Source organism: Dama dama, chromosome 6 (genome assembly GCF_033118175.1).
Source record: "Dama dama isolate Ldn47 chromosome 6, ASM3311817v1, whole genome shotgun sequence".
Lineage (NCBI taxonomy): Eukaryota > Metazoa > Chordata > Mammalia > Artiodactyla > Cervidae > Dama > Dama dama.
In genome coordinates this window covers 25610426-25624004 of record NC_083686.1, presented here as the reverse complement: position 1 = coordinate 25624004, position 13579 = coordinate 25610426, and the positions used below count along the sequence as shown (strand labels likewise).

General features: G+C 38.8%; 1 protein-coding gene and 1 long non-coding RNA gene across 8 annotated transcripts in view; one reads left to right on the top strand and one right to left on the bottom strand.

Annotated features, from left to right (window-relative positions):
• LOC133058796 (uncharacterized) overlaps positions 1 to 13579 on the top strand; it is a 58187-nt gene that overhangs the window by 25136 nt on the left and 19472 nt on the right. The window lies entirely within an intron of this gene.
• The window catches only part of PPEF2 (protein phosphatase with EF-hand domain 2), a 44077-nt gene continuing 39584 nt past the window's right edge, over positions 9087 to 13579 (bottom strand). Inside the window, exon 17 of the mRNA XM_061145770.1 lies at positions 9087 to 11761. Coding sequence (XP_061001753.1) covers positions 11508 to 11761 — 254 coding nt within the window. The 3' untranslated portion in view covers positions 9087 to 11507. The remainder of the gene's footprint in view (positions 11762 to 13579) is intronic.

The following is a 13579-nucleotide window of genomic DNA, read 5'->3' as shown; positions in this document are numbered from 1 at the left end:
AGCAATGAGACTTGGAGAATCTGGGACTCCGCTTTCAGAGCATTATTTTACTTGTTTCTCCAGAAATTTTATTCTCAACCTGATTTTCTTTCCTTTCTTAAGCATTTCAACGGATCCTCTTTCTCTCTTTCCAGAACCTTCTGGAACAAACTGGAAGGTCAAACAGGAAGTGTTTGTGGGGAATTCCGTGTGGGGTAGATTGGTGTGGCCAGGTTCACTGCTCTCCTCCTTCACACCCTGTGGTTTCAGGGCTCAGCGTGATTCAGAAGTACAGACTCTGGACTGTGAGTCAGAACACTGACCAGTCTCCATTGTTCATACCTGAAACTGGGAAACTTGCACAATCTCAAACTTTTTATCACCGACTGAAGGGACATGAATTTGAGCAAACTCTGGGAGACAGTGAAGGACAGAGAAGCCTGGCATGCTGCAGTCCATGGGGCTGCAAAGAGTCGGACATGACTTAGCGACTGAATAACAACAGCAAAACCTTTTATAATCAGAAAAGATAAATCCCCTCTCTACGGAAGAAAAACACAATGAAAAATTCCATGGGAAACACCTGAAACTGCATGACTTTGTCGACTACTGGGGAGTCAGGTATGGCCAGATGGCCATTTGGTGCACAGCTGGACAAGTCCTTGTCCTTTCAGAGATCGAACAGCTAGAGGGTGTCTCTAGTCATTAAAAGTTGCTTGAAAATTACATAAACCAAGACGCAGGTTTCTTTTTTTTTTTAACTGTTTTATTGGAGTGTAACTGATTTAAAGTGTTTCCTTAGTTTATGCTATAGAGCAAAGTGAATTGGTTATACATCAGAGGAGCCTGGTGGGCTACAGTCCATGGGGTCACAGAAGAGTCCGACATGACTTAGTGACTAAGCAACAACAACAACAGATACATAGATCCACTTATTTTTAAATTCTTTTCCCATGTAGATCGTTACAGAGTATTGATTAGACTTCCTTGTGCTATACAATACGCTCTTTTTAGTTATCTATTTTACATATAGCAATGTGTGTATGTCAACTCCAGTCTCCCAGTTAATCCTTCTCCCCACCTTTCCCCACTTATAACCACAAGTTTTTCTACATCTGTAGCTCTACTTCTATTTTGTAAATAAATTCATTTGTCATTTGTACCTTTTTTGTTTTTTTTTTTTCAAAGACCCAGGCTTGTAAAAGATTGCTTAGAACTACTCATCGAAATTGATGAGAAGACTGGTTCTCAACCCTGGAAGTTGAATCAATCACTTGTGAAGCTCTAAACAAACAAACAAGCAAATCCCTATAACCAAGACCCACACCCAGAGACTATGACTTAATTGGTCTGGGTGGATGCCCAGGCACTGGTGTTTTTAATGTGTACCCAAGGTTGATAAACATGGAATTAGACAAAGCAAGGCTAACGTTCCACTTTTGTATTCACAGTATCTGACTCTTCATAAATGTTTACGGAATGTCTGTGTGAATAAATGAATTAGTGTTATCACATGAACTACTAATAGTATATGAAGTAGTATGTCATGGGTTTAAAAATACTTTTATAGGCTTCTTTCATTTAAGTCTTCTGACTCCCCTGGAAAATACCGGGCCAGTCGTGTCCAACTCTTTGCAACCTCATGGATTGTATCCCACCAGGTTCCTCTGTCCATGGGATTCTCCAGGCATGAATACTGGAATGGGTAGCCATTTCCTTCTCCAGGGGATCGTCCTGACTGAAGGACCGGGAGATTTTTTACTGTCTGAGCCACCAGGGAAGCCCTAAATGAATTAGTGTTATCACATAAACTATTAATAGCACTTGGTAGTGTGTTTTGGGTTTCAAAATACTCTTTTATATGTTCCTTTCATTTAAGTCTTGTGACTCCCCTGGAAAATACTGATGTGATGCCCATTTACACTTGAGGACAGAGGTTTAATGAGATTAGGTGGTTTCCCCTCCCAAATCCCACAAAACTGATAAACTGTTTAACGCTCATCCACTGGGGAATTTCATGACTGCTGTGGTTCTCATCTGGCTCTAGGAGAGCTTTGAGAAAGTTTCTCTGTTTGCTTTGTCAAATACGTCGTTTATTCCTCCCACCTCAACACTGATGTCTAACTTTATGCTTTAAAGTAAAATTCAAACAGAAACTTATATATAAAAAAAGTATAATTAACTTATGTAATCACCCAGCTTCAACAAGAATCAACTTAGGGTCAATGTGATTTTATCCACACCCCCACACACTGCCCTCTCTTTTGAAATAAATACCAGTAAATATTCCAGTGTGTTTCTCTAAGGACTTAAAATAACCTCAGTGTCATTATCATACCTAAAAAGTTAACAGTAATACCTAAATATCATCAAATATCCAGTCAGTGGGGCTTCCCTGAAGGCTCAGTGTAAAGAATCTGCCTGCCAAGCAGGAGCCGCGGGTTTGATCCCTGGGTCGGGAAGATCCCCTGGAGAAGGAAATGGCAACCTACTCCAGTATTCTTGCCTGGAAGATCCCATGGACAGAGGACCCTGGCAGGAGACAGTCCATGGGGTTGCAAAGAGTTGGACATGACTTAGAGGCTGAGTAAAAGCACGATCCAGTCAGTATTCACACATCTGACTGCCTTTTTTTCCCCCAGCAGTTTTTTTGATTAGGGGTCTAAATAAGTTCTATACATTGCAGTTATTTGATATGGCTCTTAAGTCTCTTTTAATCTGAGGGTTTTCCCTTCATCTCTTTTTGTTTGTCTCCTTATAATTTATTTGTTGAAGAAACCAGGTCATATGTTACATACCGCCCCCAGTTGTCTGGGTTTTGCTGACTGTAAATTGCTCTTGTATTTCATACTGTCCTTTGGGCGCTGTAGCACCTACAATTTAGTAGGTAGATCCAGAAGTTTGATCAGATTGGGGTTGAATTCCCACCCCTCCCCCCAAAAAAAACACCTTCCTAAGTGCTGGAAAAGTACTACCTGAAGGTAGAAATTTTGCAAGCAAAATCAATAGTGAAGGCCAGGCAGCCAATACACTTAAATTCATGGCCCAGGAGGAAGACGGGGGCTGCCTGTCTGTGGCCACGGTGTGACCAGTCCCTGCCAGGAGGATCCCTGTCTCAGCTCAGGGTCCAGGCGCAGTCCTGCCTCCCTCAGACACCCTGCCTCTACCTGGGCGATTGTGCCTCTCCTTTCCTGATTGTCGACACTTGGCACCGAGTGTGGCATCTGCAGTTCGGTGGGGGCTCTTGCCCAAGTCAGCGTTTCCCTGAGACCGGGAGACATCTGTATTTCTAGCTAGCTGGGATCATCAGAGGGACCAGCTTTTTCTACAGCTACAGTTTCGTATGACACAGAACGTTTGCTCAGAGTGACATCTAGTGGCTTTAAATATATAATTTATTGAGGTGTAGGGCAGCCCCCTCTTTTTCCTCTGGACTACACTGCTGCCAGTAGGATCTTAGTCCTCCGCTCCGGCCCCATCTCCCACTCCCCACACTGGAAACACTGAGTGTTAACTATCGGACTGCCAGGTAAGTCCTAGAGGCCCTTCATTGAAGGAACATCAAACTGCAGTTTGGTTTTCAATTTTGTATTTTTTTAATTACAAAAGTATCTCATGATCAGAAGAAAAATCTTAAAGGATACTGAATAGTAAGTAGCCTTGGCAATTAGATTTGTTTTCAGAATTTCACTCAAAACTCCTTGTGCACTGTGTGAGTAGAAAGTGGAAGTCCCACAAAACCCACACCCCAGAAGCAGCCACAGCTAATGGTTGATAGTTTTCTTTAATAGCTGCATAGTATTTCATAAATTTTTTTCACCCTATTCCTCACCAATGAACTTTGGGGTCGATTCTAAATTTTTTTTGCTATTACAAACAATGCTGCCAAGAACATCTGTGAACGTGTGATTTTCATACTCTTGAGAATGTTTTCGAAGATAGTAATCTTGAAGACAAATTACTTGGACAAAGAGAATAAGCATTTTTTGAATCAGTTTACACCTCTACCTACAATGTATGAAGGTACAGTTGCCCTGTGTGCTCAGAACAGTACATTATCATTTAAATAAAAACCTATGTAGCTTGTTTTGATCTTTTTTTTTTTTTTAAAAAAAAGGATTTTTTTGTTGCCATGACTAGGTTGGGTTATGTGTGATACAGTTTTTTTCTGTTAATCTTCCTAGAAACATTTCATGCTGAGTTTGTAATTTGTGTGTGTGTCTGTGATCAGTTGTGTCTGACTCTTTGCGACCCCGTGGACTTGTAGCCTGCCAGGTTCTTCTGTCTGTGGAATTTTCCAGGCAAGAAATAGTGGAGTGGGTTGCTGTTTCCTCCTCCAGGAGATCTTCCCAGCCAAGAGATCGAACCAGTGTTTCTTGCATCTCCTGCATTGGCAGGCAGCATCTTCACCACTATACCATCCGGGAAGCCATTTGTAACCTAGTGGTGAACAAACCTAGAAAGAAGGAAATCTTTGACCCTTACTAATAGTAACAAATGATATTTGCGGAGTGTGTGGCCAGGTTGCTGGAGACACAATGAGAACAGGATATGAACCCTGCCTTGTGTTACTGGGGAGCCGGTGAAGCCAGCATGTAAGCCAGTCACTGTGAGTATGCGAGTTGGTCTCTAGTGGAAGGACCCTCAGGCCAGCTGGATGGAGGAGAGGATGGCTCCCTGGAAGGACTCACAGAGAAGGCATTTGAGCTGGGTCTTAAAGAATGAGGCCAGGCCAACAGGTGGGGAGGGTTGGGTGGTTCAGGAAACCAATATGTGAATAGTAGGGTATAACTGGGGGATGAGATCTAAGTGCCTAGAAAGAGTTTGGGAATCAGCTCAGATTTGAGACTAAAGAGATGGGCACAGGCTGGGTAACAGATTTTGTACTTTGACAGTCAGGTGTTTCTCAAACTCTGGACTCTATTTAAAAAAAAAAAAAATTACCCCAATGCTCTAATTGAAAAATCAATATCCTTTGCCATAAATGTAAGATACCATAAAAACAACTTTGGTAAAAAAGGAAAAAAAGAAAAAATCCAAGTGAGTACCTTTGACATAGTTTAATATTACAATACATATAATAACGAATCTAATGTTTAAAAAATGCACACCTAAAATTATCTTCATCTGGGAAAATAAAGATTTATAATGAACAGGTTCAGCTCTGTGTCCTGTAGTTTCAGACCAAGATGAGGGTTCTGTCAAGACAGTTCTGTTTCCGATTTTGTGTTAATTAACCCCAGATCTCCACACACCTGTGGGTATGTAACACTCCCCCCCGCCACCTACCTCATAAAGAGCAGAAGCAGGGATTTCAGATGACCACCCAAGTTCCACAGCTAGGAATCAAAATCTAGTGTCTTCTGACTCCAGATCCTCATACAAGGCTGATGCTTGACGCAAGGAAAACTTACTAACACATATTAGCTCTCCGAAAACAGGACTAAGCTGCCTCTAGGAGCAGGGACCTCCTGCCTGGAGCATTCCAGCACATGTGCTAAGTCACTTCAGTAGTGTCCAACTCCTTGTGACCCTATGCTCTGTCCATGGGATTCTCCAGGCAAGAATACTAGAGTGGGATGCTGTGCCCTCCTCCAGGGGATCCTCCTGACCCAGGGATCGAACCTGCATCTCTTACGTCTAACCTGTACAGGCAGGTGGGTTCTTTACTAGCACCACCTGGGAAGCCCATTCTAGCACATACCTGTCTGTAAAGTGGTGTTGAACTTGTAGGTTAGTGTCTAAAGTCTGTGTCTTTGGAAATATTTCAAGACACTCACTCAGAGATTAAGAAACTTACAACCTTGTTTGAATCATTAAAACATAGATAAAAGGTTTTGACTTCTACAGAAATAAACATTCAGTTTTAAAGCAATGATTGTTAAGAGACTTAAGGAACCCTAATTATAATTGTGTGTGAATTCTATGTCCAGCAGCAGTAGTATTAATAATTGCTTTAAAAAACTTCTAAAATATTTATAATTTGATGATATGTCAAAAATCCTGAAATAGAAAAAGACTGTTAGTCTATTTTTTTTTTTTATATGATGGTCAGGTTTTTTGGTTTGGTTTTGTTTTTGCCTGGGCTGGGTCTTGGTTGCTGCAAGTGTCATGAGCTGTTTGTAAACTTTGGAGACTAATCCCTTATCAGTCACATCACTTGCAAATATTTTCTCCCAGTCTATGGGTTGTCTTTTCTGTTTTGTTTATTGTTTCCTTTGCTGTGCAAAAGCTTTTGAGTTTAAGTAGGTCCCAGTTGTTTTGTCAGTTTGGTTTTGATAATGTACTGTGGTTAAGATATCACCACTGGGGGAGGCTGGCAGTTTCCTCTTCTAAATCTAAAAATATTAGGTTTCTGAATTGGCCTCTTATACTTAGTTATGCCACCGCAAACAGCAGTTAATGTCTTACCAAATAATCATCCTTCTCTATTGCAGGGTAAACCAGCTAGATAAGCAGTATTGGAGCCTGGCTGCACTTGAGGATTACCTGGGGAGTATTTAAAACATCTTGATAGTGTGGCCTCTTACTCAGATTTTGATTTAAGTGGTCTGGAGTAGGGCCCCAGGCATTTTATGTTTTAAAAACTCCCCGGATGATTTTAATGAGCACTTAAGGCTAAATCACTGGATTAGAGGCATGATTTTACTATTTCTTCCTAGCACAATTTAAATGTTCCTTTTAAATAAAAACTCCCATAAAGCCAATCTCTATTAATTTTGAATGCTAATTGATAAAGGAAGTTTTCTCTAAGCCTAGAGTGTGCAAACAGGACTTGCCCACCACAGGACACAGAGTCCAAAGGGTTTAACTAGCAAACAGTGAGGCCCCTGAAGAAGGAACCAGAGCGGCTACTTCCCAGAAAACTGGTTAGGGTGAACAGGCTCGAACCTGTGACTGTGCTATCGAGACTCAAGAAAGGAACCCAGAGTTTAGCCATCAGCCCTCCAAGCTCCACTACAAACAGTCCATCCTGAACTGGCAAGCCAAGACCTTGTTCATGCTGACCCATCATTTTACCTGGCGAAGCTCTGTGGCTTTTGCCTTTGTAAGCCCCACCCTTGCTCTTGGTAGCAGAGATGGTCTTCATGGGCTGCTCTCAGCAGTATATTCCCATACATACTCACCCCCCAGGGCTCTACTTATCCTCTCTGAGTTATCTTGGCGCCTCAGAGTCCTTGTTTACCTTTAATCATAAAGAACAGTGTGGGGGAGGTTGTTGTGGAAATAACACATGCTTTATTTGTTGAGTTTGAACTGTTTTCACGAGATAGGTCAGATATAAATGTGAATTCATTAGTATGCTTGCTCTATTAGTTAGTGAAACAGGCAAGGCAAACACATGGGTCATAGGTATTCACTTAAAATATTTGAACTCTTCTCCAGATTGTACTCACTGATGGAAATCCAGACTCTACAAAAAGTTTCCCAGGAAGCATAGTGTGTTGCTTCCCTATGCTCAGAAACTAACCACAAACAGTCGATTAAAACAACACACATTTATTATCTCAAAGTTTCTTTGGTTCAAGAATTCAGGCACAGCTTTACTGGGTCCTCAGCTCAGGGTCTTACAAGTCTGCAGTCAAGGTGAGCCGAGAGGCTCAACTACCTCTGGAAGAATCTGCTTCCAAGTTAAGTCAGGTTGTTCACAAAATTTATTTCCTTGTATGAGGGAAGGTCCTGGCTTTTGGTACCCATCAGCTGAAAACCACATTTTGGAACCAATGTGGAACCACACCATCAACCCTCTGGGGTCTCCAGTTTGCTGACTGAAGATTTTGGGATTTCTTGGCTTCCATAATCATGTGAGCATCACAGTAAACCTTCTTATAGACTAATCCAACACCTGGCAAAATAATCTCTTGCCTGGGAATCTAGCCTAAGAAGATGTATAATTTGAAAGATTTTTATGAAACAAGCCATATGCATAAAGTTTGAACCAGTGTTATTTATAATAATAACAAACTGGAAATACATGTTTAACAATTGGAGAATGACTGAATAGATTATATTACATCTATGTGAAATTATGCAGCCATTAAATAAAGAATCATGAAGACTGTGTAGCAACACAGATGTAAATTTATAAAACACAAACAGAACATTAAGTTACATACATAAACATTATAGTTATAACAAGAAAAAGTAAATAAGGAAAAGGATACATATGTTTTGGTTGTGGAATTATACAATTTCTTATAACTTTACCAATAAAACATTATTTTTTTTCCATTTATTTTTATTAGTTGGAGGCTAGTTACTTTACAATATTGTGGTGGTTTTTGCCATACATTGACATGAATCAGCCATGGATTTACATGTGTTCCCCATCCCGATCCCCCCTCCCACCTCCCTCTCCAATAAAACATTATAAAAATAATAAATAAAAGGTATACAATGAAAACAATGAAGGGGTTGAATTATTAGTGGTTCTTAACTGGGATAGACCTCAGAATTTCAGAATACTTACACCTGGGTGCTACCTTGTGAAAATCCTGAGATGAGGCTGGGGACCTATGTATTTAAAAATAATCTCCCTCCAACTAATAAAAAAATTTAAAAAAAAATTGACATCAGTTTAATTTTATTTCATAATCAACTAAATATTTCAAATAAAATAGTTACAATTAAGAAAAGTAAAAAAAATAATAATAATAATCTCATCCTCCATACCCAATACACAGATGATACTTTTTTCATTGAAGCAGAGTTGATTTACAATGTTGTGTTCATTTCTGCAGTACAGCAGAGTGACTTGGTTGTATATATACATTCTTTTTACTATTCTTTTCCATTATGATTTATTACAGGATATTGAATATAGTTCCCTGTGCTATACAGTAGGACCTTGTTGTTTATCCATTCTATATGTCATAATTTGCATCTATTAACTCCAAATTCCCAGTCCATCACTCCCCGGTCTACCCATCTTTGCAACCACAGTCTGTTCTATCTGTGAGTATATTTCAGTCTTGTAGATAGATTCATTTAGATTCTACATATAAGTGATAGCACATGGCATTTGTCTTTCTCTTTCTGACTTATTTACTTAGTGTGATAATCTCTAGGTCCACCCATGTTGCTGCAAATGGCATTATTTTGTTCTTTTCTATGACTGTAGTATTCCCCTGGGAGTGGAATTTATGGGTGTAGTACTCCACTGTGTATATACACTCCATCTTCTCTATATATTCATCTGTTGGTGGGCATTTAGATTGTTTCCATGTCTTCACTATTGCAAATAGGGCTCCTGTGAACATAGGGGTGCATGTATCTTTCTGAATTATAGTTTTGGCTGGATATATGCCCAGGAATAGGATTGCTGGATCATATGGTAATTCTATTCTTAGCTTACTGAGGAACTTCCATACAGTTTTTCATAGTGGCTGCACCAACTTACATTCCCACCAACAGTGGAGGAGGGTTCCCTTTTCTCTACACACTCTCTAGCATTTGTTATTTGTAGACTTCTTAATGATGGTCATTCTGACAGGTGTGAGGTGGTACCTTATTATAGTTTTGATTTGCATTTCTCTAATAATTAGCAATGCTGAGCGTTTTTTTCATGTGCCTATTGGCCATCTGTATGTCTTCTTTGGAAAAATGTCTGTTTAGGTCTTCTGCCCATTTTTGATTGGGTTTGTTTTGTTGTTGTTGAGTTTTATGAGTTTGTATATTTTGGAAAGTAAACCTTTATGGGTCTTATCATTTGCAGGTTTTCCTCCCATTTTATCTGGTGTCTTTTCATTTTGCTTATGGTTTCCTTTGCTGTACAAAAGCTTGTAAGTTTGATTAGGTCTCATTTGTTTATTTTCATTTTTATTTCTGTTGCCTTGAGAGACTGATCTAAGAAAACACTGGTACAATTCATGTCGGAGAATGCTTATGATTGCTTCAAGGAGTTTTATGGTGTCATTTCTTAGGTTTAGGTCTTCAAGGCATTTTGAGTTTATTTTTGTGCATACTGTGAGGGCATATTCAAACTTCATTTATTTACATGCAGTTCTCCAACTTTTCCAGCACCACTTATTGAAAAGATTGTCTTTTTCCCATTTTATATTCTTGCTCCTCTGTTGATGATTAATTGACCATAGGTGTGAGGGTTTATTTCTGGTCTCTATTCTCTTCCATTGATCTGTGTGTCTGTTTTTGTGCCAAGTCCACACTGTTTTGATTATGGTAGCTCTGTAGTATTGTCTGTAGTCTGAGAGAATTACACCTTTTGCTTTGTTCTTTTTCTTTAGGATTGCTTTAGCAATTCTGCATCTTTTATGGTTCCATATAAATTTTTAGGATTATTTGTTCTAGTCCTATGAAAAATGTTATGGGTAATTTGATAGGGATCACATTAAATCTGTAGATTGTGTTGGGCAGTATTGCCATTTTAACACTATTAATTCTTCCAGTCCAAGAGCATGAGATATCTTTTCATTTCTTTGAATCAGCTTTAATTTTCTCTATTAATATTTTATAGTTCTCAGTATATAAATCTTTCACTGCCTTGGTCAGGTTTATTCCTAAATATTTTGGGGTTTTTTGGTATAAATCTTAAAGGTATTGCTTCTTTTTATATTTCCTTTTTGATATTTCATTGTTAGTATAAAATGCAACTGATTTCTGTATGTTAATTTTGTATCCTGCTACCTCACCAGATTCATTTATCAGTTCTAGTATTTGTGTGGAATCTTTAGGGTTTTCTCTATATAATATCATGTTGTCTGCATATAATGACAGTTTTACCTCTCCCCTTCCAATTTGAATACCATTTATTTCTTTTACTGTCTGATTGCTGCTGCTTGAACTTCCAATATGATGTTCAATAGAAGTGGTGAGAGTGGGTACCCTTGTCTTGTTCCAGGTTTTAGTGGGAAGGCTTTCAGCATTTCACTGTTGAGTGTTATATTGGCTGTGGGTTTGTCATAAATAGCTTTTATTATGTTGAAATACATTCCCCCAACCCAATCTGATAAGAGTTTTTATCATGAATGGATGTTGAATTGTGAAATGCTTTTCCTGCATCTTTTGAGATGATCATGTGATTTTTGTTTTTTCTTTTGTTGATGTGGTGTTTCCCATTGATTTTGCTTATGTTGAACCATCCTTGTGAACTTGGGATGAATCCTACTTGGTCATGGTGTATGATCATTTTTATGTGTTGTTGTATTCAGTTTGATAATATTTTGTTGAAAAATTTTGCATTATAAATACAAATATCTATACTTATTAAAGATATTGGCCTGAAGTTTTGTTTTTTGGTGGTATCTGTCTGATTTTGGTATCAGGGTGATGGTGGTTTCATAGAATTATCTTTAGGACTGTTCCCTCTTCAGTCTTTTGGAAAAGTTTGAGAAAGATTGGTAAAAGTTCTTTGGTAGAATTCGCCTGAATACACAGGTGATTCTGTTGCATATTGGTAGGCAAATTCTCAGCATAAAGTTCCATGAATTTATGGAGAATAAGGAAGACATTCCAGCAACGAGCTCGGCATTGCTTCTGAGGCACCTTGGGCGACGGGGACAGAGCTGGCCTTAGTGTGCACCTGGGCTGCTGCAGCCACTGTTACTACTGTCTGTGACTTGTGGGCAATCTGAGACATCACCCCCTGAGCAGGATTGCTCCACGAGGCGGAAGGCCTCCAGGAACTCATTGATGTCAATGTGGCCATCCTTGTTGAAGTCAATGCTCCGGGCAAGGTCACAGATGCAGTCGTCTGTGATGTCAATGTTCATATGAGAGCTGAATAGCTTCCAAGTATGCCTGAACTCGTCCAGTGAGATGGACCCTTACCAGAGAGAGCAAGTCACTTTAGTGAGTCAGGCTGGTTTTTCAGTGCTCATTTCCTCTGATATTCTTTCAAGGACGCCTATTCTCTACTGTTACAACAAAGAAATCCAAGGCCTGCCGTCCACTTTAAACGATCCCAAGAGGATCGCACTAAACCACTTGATCATTGGTTCTTAGCTGGAAGCAATTTTGCTGCTCTCCTTATAGGGACGTTTGGAAATGTTTTGAGACACTTTTGATGGTCATCACTGGAGTGGGGGTAGGGTGTTACTGGTATCTAATAGGTAAAGGCCAGGGATATTACTAAACATCCTAAAATGTACAGGGTGAGCCCCAAAACAAAGAATTACTCAAGCCCAAATGTAAGTAGTGCCATGCTGAGAAACCCTGCATTAAATCATCTCAAACATATGCTAATTTATTCTGCTTATAAAAAGCCTATGGATCTATACGTCTATGGTCAGTTAATATTTTACTAGAGTTTCAAGACCATTCCACAGGGGAAAAATAATTTTTTCAACAGATGGTAGAGGACAATTGGATATCCACATGCAAACAATGAAATGAGACCCCCACCTTGCACTACAAACAAAAATTAATTCAAATTGATCAAAGACCCCACTGTAGAAGCTAAAACTGTAAGACTCTTGGAGGAATACCTAGGTACAAATCTTTGTGACCGTCATTTACATAACATTTTCTTAGATACGATACCAAAAAAATACAAACAGCAAAAGAAAAAGAATAAATTGGACTTTAAAAAAATTAAAACCTTTGTACACCAAAAGACACTACCAAAAAAGTGAAAAGATAACCCATAAATTCAGAGAAAATATTTGCAAATCTTACATCTGATAATGGGCTAATATCCAGAATATCTAAAGAACTCTTACAACTCAACAGTAAAAAGATAACCCAATTAAAAAATGGGCAAAGGATTTGAACAGACATTTCTCCACAGAAGATATACAAATTTCCAATAAGCACATGAAAAAGTGTTCAACATTGTTAGTTATGAAGGAAATGCAAAGCAAAACCATAATGAGATATTTCACACCCAGTAGGATGGCTATGAAAAAAAAATTTTTAATGAAAAAAACAAGTGTTGGTGAGGATATAGAGAAATTAGAACCCTCATACGTTGTCAGTAGGAATGTAAAATAGTATAGCCACTGTGGAAAAACAGTTTGGCAATTCCCCAAAAAGTTAAACACAGTTTTACCATATGGTCCAACAATTGCACTCCTGGGAATACATCCAAGAGAACTGAAAACATATGTTCACACACAAAGTTGTGTATGACTGTTCATAACAATATTATTCGTAACAGCCAAAAAGTGGAAACAATCCAACTGTCTATCAGCAGATGAATGGATAAACAAAATGTGATATGTTCATACAATGGAATATTATTCAGGTATAAAAAGAAAGAAACTGATACATGCTGCAACATGGGTGATCCTTGAAAACATGCTAAGTGAAAGAAGCTGGACACCAAAGGCCATGTGTCATGAGTCTATTTATATGGAATGTCCAGAAGAGGCAAATGTATAGATACAGAAAGGAAACTAATGATTTCCAGGGAGAAGGAACAGGGAATGGGGAGTGACTGTTAATGGGAAAGGGTTTGTCTTTAGAATGATGATAGTTACACAAGCTTGTGTATATACTAAAGAAGCACATTGTAAATGAGTAAATGATATGGTATGTGAATTATATCTGTAAAAAAGTAATAATATTTGAAAAGGCCTTTGGAACAATGAGGAAATAGGGTGAGGGTATAAAAGACTTCCTTGTATAGTTTTTTGTAAACTCC